This window comes from Oryza brachyantha, chromosome 11 (assembly GCF_000231095.2).
Source record: "Oryza brachyantha chromosome 11, ObraRS2, whole genome shotgun sequence".
NCBI lineage: Eukaryota > Viridiplantae > Streptophyta > Magnoliopsida > Poales > Poaceae > Oryza > Oryza brachyantha.
In genome coordinates this window covers 11,831,500-11,841,573 of record NC_023173.2, presented here as the reverse complement: position 1 = coordinate 11,841,573, position 10,074 = coordinate 11,831,500, and the positions used below count along the sequence as shown (strand labels likewise).

The window sequence follows — 10,074 nt, the reverse complement described above, 5'->3', positions numbered from 1 at the left end:
CAATACATGTTTCGTGGGGATGCCATACACATTAAATATGATGGCACATTAGTAAAATTGCTGACTTGATAGGGTCATTAAATGAGTGAGTTTCATGAGATAAGAGAGGAGTTTCATCCCCATAAAACTAATCCAGTTCAGTTACCTAATTTACTGTCTTTATAACTATACCATAAAATTATGCATTACGACCTGTCTTACCCGCTAATCCCTTCTCCCTCCTCTCCCTGCGTCTGCCTCCATGCTCCATCCATCCGCCCATCCTTTTCGTCGATATATACCTCACTCCATCCACGGACAAGCGACTCGAGGGCGAGGCGAGTAGACGATCGCATCCACTGTTGCGCGCCCCACCTGCTCCACCTTCGCTGTGCGCGCGCGCGCTTCCTGCTCCTCGTCGTCTTCGTCTTCCGCCATCGTATCGTATGTGCCCACCTCTGAGCCTCCCTCCCTCCCTCTTCTTGCTGCTCCGGTGACCTTGGCTTGCTTAAGCTTTAGCTTAGCTTAGCTTGGTCCCAGCCAGGAGCCAGCGTCGCCGCCGCCCGTCGCTGGCGCGGCGCGTTTGGTTGCTTTTGGTGCCTCGGTTTGCCGCGCAATTTCGTCGTGCGGTGCTTGCTGATGGGTTTTCTTGGTTTTTTGGTAGGTTGGTTGGTCGTTGGGGGGACAGGGCGGCGGCGGCGTAGGAGGAGGCGCGGCGCGGGTTCTTTGGGTGGGCATGGAGTGGGCGGCGGCGACGAGGGCGGTTTTCTGGGGCACGGGGGCGGCGGCGAGCGACGCCGGCCCGACCATGCTGTCCTTCGCCGGGCCGTCGTCTTCCCGGGACGCCGAAGCGGAGGCGGCTGCGGCTGCGGCGGCGGCGGCGGCGGCGCTGCAGGATTTCTCCGCGGGGCTCGCCCACCGCGCCTCGTCCAGGCCGCACGCGCCGTCGTCGAGGAGGGCGCGCGGCGGCGGGGGGTCGGCCGGCGGCGGCGCGGACTCCTGCTCGGTGGACGGGTGCCGGTCGGACCTCACCCGGTGCCGCGACTACCACCGCCGCCACAAGGTCTGCGAGGCGCACGCCAAGACGCCGGTCGTCGTCGTCGGCGGCCTGGAGCAGCGCTTCTGCCAGCAATGCAGCCGGTAACCCCACCCTCCATCCGATTTACTCCATTCCCGCAAAGAAACCACCTCCCCAACCCGACGAGGTCATTTGTTATTAGTTTTCCAATCCGCTTTGCCCCCAAATTTGGTTGCTCATCGGGGAGCTACTGTAGCTTTGGGGATTTGGTGCTCACTTTGGTGCATTTCCTATCAGGATTTGGGGGAAGAAAGAACAAAAAAATTTAGGTGGCCTGCTACTACACTGCTTGGGTCCCCATACCTAGCTGGCTAAACAATTGAGTTGGTAATTTGGTGGCAATTTAGGATCTGATGGCCTGATTGCTCGTCGCGCATTATTTAATCTCTCCTATGCTATTTGTCGAGGATTAAACAATTGGGTTGGTAAAATTGGGTGGGGTTTAGGGTCTGATGAACGCCGATAATTTAATCTTGACGGATACTATTTAAAGAAAGCGGGTGGTGTGGGCAGCTGACATGCTTGTGGGTAGGGTTTTGTTTTTTCTCTGTATTATTCTCGCATCTCGCGGAATCTTTCTTTTGATTGAGGGGGATGGATGGGGTGTTTGAAATATCTGTAGGTTCTTGCTCAGCTCATACACCATGCAAAGTTTGGTTCTGCAAACTGTTGTGTTTCGGTGAGACTGATTAGGAAGCAGTTTCAGTTCACAAGATCTGGATGGAGCAAGTTCAGGTCTATTTTATGGTAGTTTTGCTGGTTGGTACTCCTGTTAGCGTGTGGGTTATTTCATGGGTTACTCCGTAGGGCGCGGGCATGCAGAACTGAAAACTTAGCTGTTTGTTTCTGAAGTTATACTCTCTCCTCCCTGGTTGCCAGTTTCTTTGATGTATATAGTGCAGTAAACTATTCTGGAGTTAGATGACAGTAGGAGGAAAAACAGCTGAACATGTTTTTGGGTGAATTATATGGTTTCGAGTAATATTTGGAGTTCTATTACAGGAGTAAATCTGACTGAAAATGGTATCAGAAAGTAAAACTTAGTATCATTTAGTAAAATCTTGACAAAACTTTTAACTATGTAACTGCACCATAGATAAGTGAGTTGGAGAGATCCAGAAATCCAGCGTAATATGCATTGTTGATTTCAACTTTCTACTTAGACTAGCCAGCTGCCTATGTGTTGCAATGAAACATGGGATTTAGAATGTGACCACTGTTGTAGTACTAATTGAAAATCTCAAATTCTGAATAGTCGAGTTATATAGTTATCAAAATTGTTGGAACTGAAATCTTACACCAGGAGGTTCACATTTACACAAACAAGGACTCACATTCCAATTTAACATAAGAGATTTTTCCAAAGGACTGAGGACAAAACTAATTTACATTTTATAATCTGTGTATCTTCATTGATTACCATTGATCCACGCAGGATGCTCTTTCATGTACTGAAAATCTTGACTTAAATGATATTTCTACTCTATAAACTCCAAACTAAATAAAAAAAATCAGGATGTTCATCACCAAACATTGTTTCCTTGCTTATTAGTGTGATGGCATTGTGCAAAGCAGCATTTCTTAACAAAATAAAAGTACATCACCACTAGACCGCCCACGAAGAAGCACATATCAACGGACCATATATGATATGTTAATAGCATAGCCTTGCACACTTAGACTTGAGAGAACCAAGCAGCAAACTTAAGAAAATACCAAGACAGTGAAAACAGGATAGAATTAGTGGAGGCCAAGAAGTAGTCCAGATAATCGAGCATGTAATTGACATGATTTACCAATTACCATAGTAATACTGAAGCTTTACAGAAAAATATCGTGCCTGAAGTGTGAAATATCCAATGTTGGTTGAGAAGTAGTACACACAAGTCATGCACCAATGCCAAAGCGGCAAGCTGACATGGCCAGTACGAAATCTTGCTGTGGTGGCATAGTCTCGCCTGTCAGTGTATGCGTCAATCGATGGTGGTGGTGATGTGGTCACTCTTGAGGAAGAAGGTATTGCCCTCTTATTTCAGCTGATCCGCCTAGCACTTCAATGTGTTGTGCTGTCCACTGCTGGCAAACTCTCCAGCAGATGGGCCAGAAGGTGAGGAAGCACCGCGATCTCCAACAGTCCCCCCGATTTGCAAAAAGATGAGGTATGGGCGCGGTGATAGGATCGATACATTCACTTTGGGAGGAGCACAGGTGTTGTGTTGGAGCGGGCTCAGTTTGTGTCAAAGCCCGCCTTTTCTGCTGGGATGTTTTCACTCAGATGCGTGGCTGGACTGCAGGAGGGGACTGAGCACTCAGAAATGTCAAGGGTGATGTTTTTGCTGGGTAATTTTTTCATTTGTAGGCCCGTTTCACCATCACCAGTACATTCTTTTTAAGTGGTAAAAATAATACTTTTATAATTTTTGAAATTATATTTGTGTCAAAGCCCGCCTTTTCTGCTGGGATGTTTTCACTCGGATGCGTGGCTGGACTGCAGGAGGGGACTGAGCACTCAGAAATGTCAAGGGTGATGTTTTTGCTGGGTAATTTTTTCATTTGTAGGCCCACTTCACCATCACCAGTACATTCTTTTTAAGTGGTAAAAATAATACTTTTATAATTTTTGAAATTATACTCTTTTGGTAACAAACAGTCATTTTTTATCTTCTGGAGGCCATAGAATTTCTCAACTACTAAATGAAACAATGGCAGAATGATAACTCCACTTCTGTTTCAAAAGGATCTTTATATTGTAAATATCACCCCCATCTTTTTGCTCATGCTTATGCTTATAAGACAAAATTTAAATTTTAAAAGTTAAATTTGGAGTAGATTTTGGGTTTTTTTAATCTTAGTTTACTTTCCTGTCTTTGTTTTTAGATTGCTAAGAACATGCATATAAAACTTTTACCAACAAGTTATTTTTTAGTCGTTAATAAGCCGTTTCGCCTGTGCTTAATTTAAGCAAAACAATGTGGTGATATCTTATTGTAAAAAAAAGAAGGGTAAGGTTTTGATGGTGCTGTAGAATAGGATTGGTGCTCAGACCAAATAGGTCCTCAATTCTTTTTCTAAATATTGTCATCTCATCTACCATACAACGGTACAGTTTTCCAATAGGTGGGATGTGGTAGTTCCAAGATCTTACTAAGGTTCAAAGCCTGTAAGACATTATTTAGTAAGATAACACCACATTGAAGCAATGGGTAAATGTTACAAAAAAGTACAGATTGATGACCTCATTATGTCATCCTCTTTTGCTAGTATTATAAGACCCAACAATATGAAAACAGAATTATTTATCTCACTGATCTCTTGTGCTCGACCTTTACGCATAAGCACACTTTATCATGTAAGTTAGCTGAGATTTATCATGTCTATGAAGGTCTTTACCTTGCATAAGAATATATATTAGTCTTAGACAATCTAGAGATGTAATCGAAACAGTTTTATATGCAACTCCAACCATCCTCCCAACTATAAGAAGATGCCATACTTGTCCATTTCCTTCTGTTGTTAAAATCATCAGATGTTGTCTTGCCTACTGTGGGTTCTATTCATACCACTATCACAGCTGTAGGAACTAGGAAAATAGCACATGTGTCCTTTACATTTTGTTTTAAAAATCAGTTGCACCTACATTTGCATTGTTCCTCTTGATATACCCAAATCTTTTGTTTTTAATGACACTTGACCAAGTTTCTCACCATACCATGGTTGCATAAAGAGTTAAAACAGTAAAAAAACAATGGCATTAAGCTGGTAGCTAGTCTAGTCAAGTTGCGAATTGCAATGCTACCTCTAGTTGACAAGTCAATGACTATTATCAATTAGTCTACCGCTCGGTGGTTACTTTGGTTACTTACTGTCTTCAGCTGTTAACGTTGTTTTTCTTTTGGATGTTTCTTGGATCCACCAAAACTCGAATTTTTGTGGAAACCAGAAAATTCCTTTCAAGATTTCAAACCAAAATTTGAGCTTAACCTTTTGAAATCAAGGGAAAAAGGATTCTCAACTATAATATGGGGAAAATGAGCACTGTTAATCCATTGAAAGGAAGTTGTGCACATTACTTGAAGTCTGTAATTCAATTTCAATAAGTATTAAGGCACTGTTTTCCGATTCATTTTAGTTTGTGCCTTCATGGCCTGCACGCCATTATTGAATTAGGAAAAAGAGTGACAAAAGGTTGAGATTCGAACCAAGGATCTTGCACATAAGTACTTAGAAACAACCCACTATGAAAGTTCCTGTAATTTGTGCTTAAACCATGGTTGCCATCACTTGCATACTATGAGATAGAATATTATAGCATGGCAAAATATAGTGGTAAGTAGACTATAAGGTCAGGTTCAAAGAACAAAATAGGAATGGATGACAAGTGGAGCAGACTAACTAGGAGGTAAAGTTCCTTGGCATAGCTTGCCAGCTCCATCGAGAGCCCATTAAACAGTCCTTGTTGAGTCTGACAACCCTTTGAAGCATCCTCTCGAGTGTCATTGACTCATTGGCTCATGTTGTTATTAAAACGTGAGTAAGTTTCACAAAACCACATGTATAATTTATCGAGTTTTAGAAACCACAGTGTTTTTCGTATGTGGCAAATAACCACAGGTACTATGGAGTATGGACATATAATTTCATAAAACCATCCTTTTAACCCAATATGAGTTATAAAATTACATAAAAAACTATATCAGATTTATAAGTTCTTTTAACACATCATTTACAAGTTGCAGTCACCAAACATTAATCATTTTATTGCTATAGTACTAAGTTAAATTCATTAATTGTGTGGTTTTGTGAAACTCTTGAACCATCATACCCAGGTTGATATACTTATTAAATTTCACATTACTAACTCTTGTGATTAACCTTGCAAATTCAATCTTGTCATGAATCAATACTAGGAACTAACTATCAGACCTGAGTACAATTTCCACCACACTCCATGAGAACACACAATGTCACGTTTACAAAGACAGATGTTGTAATACCAACACTAGAGTGAACATGCATTTCAAATTTTGATAATAATATCCTGATAATTTCAAGCTGTCAAGCATATTTCACAGAAAAGAAGTGAAACTCTTTGGTCCATAGTCCATACTTATCACCGTTTTCTTGGACACAATTGCATGGCCACTCTCTGATGTTCCTTTCTTGACTGAACATCTCTGATGGTGGCTTTCTATTATTTTGTTCATCCCTCTGATGTTGGCTTAATATATGAAATTACACTTAGTAGCATTTAAAGCAATTTACACTTAATAGCTGGTGTGCATGCTAAATTTAAGATTAACCTGTATAACTGAATTTATATTACCTACTGCTTGTTTATACTTTACAGACTAGAGGTCAATTCCAATCAAATTACTGACGACTATGGGTAGTCAGTTTGTAATTTCTACCTTGAACTTTAGAATTGACCACTAAGTCTAGGCTGCTAATTCCTAATGAAACAGCAGCAGTGCACTATAAGTAGTGGCAGATGAGAACTGTGCAAGCACAAATGCACAATTTTTTTAGTGAAAATTTGAATTTATAGTCAGGTTCTGAGTACTTGTTCAGAATATGTCGAGGGCCATGTAACAACAATACAACATAACTCTGTATTTTCAGATTTCACAATCTGGGTGAGTTTGATGATGAGAAAAAAAGTTGCCGGAAACGGCTGGATGGTCATAACAGGCGGCGAAGAAAGCCACAGCATGATGCACTGAACCCCAGGAGCTTCATTCCATATCAACAAGGTTTGTACATTGCATCTACGTAGTTATATATGTTGAAAAATGTAGTCATCCTATTCCTCCCTGTTTCTTGATTAAGTTTTCATACTGTATTACCATTACTGCAGAATTGGTTAACTGTTCATTCTTTGTCTACAGTTGTAACAAACTAAATCTAGCAGTGTACCTACTTACATTGTCATAGGAAATAATGTGTATATTATGTACTAATATCTTTGAAATCTGGCAGAAAAAAATGCATGCTTAGTGTGCTTGAAGATTTTAAAATTCATTCATTATGCTTGTTAGTATCTTTGAAACTAAAAAGAGTCGATATCAAATGGAACACTATCATGCTCAGTCTTGCCCCATTAACTTATTTGAAAATTTCTACTCCATCTGTTCCGTATTAGTAGTCACTTTGGGTTTGTACTAATTTAGACATTTAAGTTTGATTAAGTTTATAAAAAATGTATTAATATCCACAATACTAAATTAGTTTCATTAAATCCACCATTAAATATATTTTTAAAGTATATCTATTTTGTGTTAAAAATGTTGCTATATTTTTCTATATATTTGGTCAAACCTGAAAATGTTTGACTTAGAACAAACCCAAAATGACATAATATGAAATGAAAGTAGTAAACCATAGACAAAATGATACTAAGTCAAGATGAATCAATTTTGGTAGACCTCTATTCAACTAAAATTTTTCTCTAGTTCATTCACTAGTTCTATTACTTTTCCTTGAATTTCTTCCACAAGCAATGCATCCAATATATTATTTTGAGTAAAACTACTTTGTCTTTGCAGTGAATCAATTTTCAGTCTACCCACAAACATTTCCAATAGCCGACCAGAATGGCGATGCCTCAATGCGCCCGCTGGACCGCCAGCCTACCTTCTCCATCTCATTCTCGGGATCCTTGAGAGCGCCGAAGCAGTTCCCTTTCTTGCAAGATAGCAGCAGCAGCGGCGGCATCAGCACAGCTGGCCAAAATCTCCTGCGGACCTATTCTTCCGCAGAAGATGGCGCCAACATCACCCCGACCCGCAGCAGCACATGCAACGGTGTCCCCCACGGCCTGGACCCAGAGTGTGCTCTCTCTCTTCTGTCATCGTCGCTGCATCCCTCCTCTGCCGGCATCTCCAGCACAACGCCTCCAGCGCAGTTTGCCCCCGTTTTCAGTAGAATCGCCTCCTCGTCGCAGACTGTAACCACTGCATTCGCATCAGATGGACCATCAGTTGCCAGTCACCATGTGTTGGTTCCTACTGCTGCATATGAAGATCCTTCCCAGGCACTGCCATTCTCTTGGCAGGTATAGATAGACATTGGGGGCTGTGGTTTTTGTTGTGCCTGCAGAATGGCTGGTGAAAATGACTGAGGCTGCTATTTTTTTTGGGTTGTGTGAGCCTGCAGAATTCAAGCTGGTTACAGTTGTAGATAAATAACATCTCAGGTCCTCTGGTTGTGCAGATTATTTATCAACCAATTGTGCTACATATCAGTGATTATTTTTCTTGAGATGTACATATGTATGCTTTGTTTAGCAACATTCTCCAGGGATGTGAACTTGTGAAGTTTGGGTTGAGGCCTCAAACCCAGAGGAGGCCAACTCTACTACTATTAGTTGGCCAGACTGACCTATTTTGCTTTGCAACATGAACCGGTGTTTTGACATTGAGGGTCCTGAAGGCCCAAACTGTAACATAGGCCTTCCGACACTTACCATGAAAATCTGGCCTCATCAGACTTTCTGTGCCTAGAAGCTGTTAAATACAAATTTTAAGTTGGAAATTTTGATGGACCTTGTGAGAGCTATTTGAATGATCATGCCGAATGAAGCCAAAGTACTTTCAGAATCCCTGAAAAAAATACTTTCACAATAGAATGATTTAGAACCATAATTTATATATTAATCAATGCAGTTTTCTTAGTGAAGAAATGATATAAGAAAAATGATTCTTGATCCAGGAGGATGCATAGAGCAAAACATTTTTGACGCTTGACAGGAACCGTTGGCATCAGCTACAGTAATGTTAATCCTTCGAGATTAACCCTTGATTAAGCAAAACAAACAAGAGGATCACCACCGACATGAGAAAAGAATCGAACGTGGCATGGCCAATATTTTAATTATTGTATCAGAGAACATATTGGCATTCTTCTCTGCAAATCCGGGTTTGAATGGATGGACGACATACCAACAACTTCAGCTCTATATGAAAGGATGTTAATTATTTTTTTCTCAATCCTTTTCCGTGCCTCAGAATTTGGATTTATCCCTTAATATACATACTCATTAACTCATGAGTTTTTCTTTTCCTATATTGATCCCGTATATATCCATCATGTGAGTGATTATTAGATTTGTTAGAAATGACCATACCGCTGAAGTTTAGAACTAAAAATCACTCCGCAGTCCACACCAGATCAGAGAAGGGATTAAATTTTAAAAAGACAAAATTTTACTTTCAGAGAAACTTAATGAAAATTGAGAAAAATTCAAATGGGGCAAATTACTATAGTCACCTTGTTTACCTCAAATTTGTAACGAAAATTTAATGACTAAACTTCAACAAAATTTGAATAAGACCATAGGTTGGAGCTGAAATTAACAAAATGACCAAATATGGTTTTTTCACCTGGAATTTTTAATCCATAATTTGAATTGTTTAATTTAAATTCAGCCAAACTCACAAATTTGGATGATTATTATGTGGATAATTGATAATTTCATCCTCTTTCAAAAAAGTTCATGTAAATAAGAGCATTTATTGTGGGTGTGTATTTTCTGTTAAAAGTCAGGCATCCACGTCATTCTTTCCCTTAAGATGTGGACATATAGTAGCCACTTACCTGCTATATTAGTACTTCCATGCCCCTGCTCTCATGGTTAACGAGCTGTCATACTTTGGCATGCAGCAGTAACTAGAAATCTAGAGCTAGATTTGTCTAGCTTAGCAGCACAATATCTATTACGAAGTCAGAGTTACTATGTTACTAGACTGACAAGCTCCACAACGATGACACTCGTAGTATAATTGGAGTTGTCTTTTTAGTTTTGCGGCGATCAATCATAACATTGACTCTTTTCTTTGGGCTCCATTTGTTAGTGGGTTGGTTTTTAGCGAGGCTTGCTTGGCTAGGGGTTGACTTTTTCTCGTAAACCCGTAGGTTTTTACTTCTGCTTGTTAAAATATAATCAACTTTTTTTTAAAAAAAAAACAAGAAAACTTAGCAGCACACTGTGAACTCAAAGGCAAGTTAATTCACACTTTCCA

General features: G+C 40.4%; 1 protein-coding gene across 2 annotated transcripts; it reads left to right on the top strand.

Moving 5' to 3' along the window:
- Positions 1-277: 277 nt before the first annotated feature.
- LOC102719716 (putative squamosa promoter-binding-like protein 19) lies at positions 278-8,599 on the top strand. 2 transcript variants are annotated; one of them, XM_040528600.1, is made up of 4 exons: positions 278-423; positions 644-1,119; positions 6,677-6,807; positions 7,600-8,599. In XM_040528600.1, the coding sequence occupies exons 2-4, from the start codon at positions 716-718 to the stop codon at positions 8,112-8,114; spliced, it is 1,050 nt and encodes a 349-aa protein (XP_040384534.1). In that variant the 5' UTR covers positions 278-423; positions 644-715; the 3' UTR covers positions 8,115-8,599. The 2 variants fall into 2 exon arrangements, with proteins under 2 accessions (XP_040384534.1, XP_006663465.3); XM_006663402.3 differs by lacking the exon at positions 278-423 and having other exon boundaries at positions 483-1,119.
- The last annotated feature ends 1,475 nt before the right edge of the window (positions 8,600-10,074 follow it).

Bases quoted from the DNA above. Each gene is read 5' to 3' on its own strand.
- LOC102719716 (XM_040528600.1), top strand. From the start codon at position 716: ATGGAGTGGGCGGCGGCGACGAGGGCGGTTTTCTGGGGCACGGGGGCG. The intron at 1,120-6,676 runs GTAACCCCACCC...CTGTATTTTCAG, and splicing joins TTCTGCCAGCAATGCAGCCG to ATTTCACAATCTGGGTGAGT. The intron at 6,808-7,599 runs GTTTGTACATTG...TTGTCTTTGCAG, and splicing joins CTTCATTCCATATCAACAAG to TGAATCAATTTTCAGTCTAC.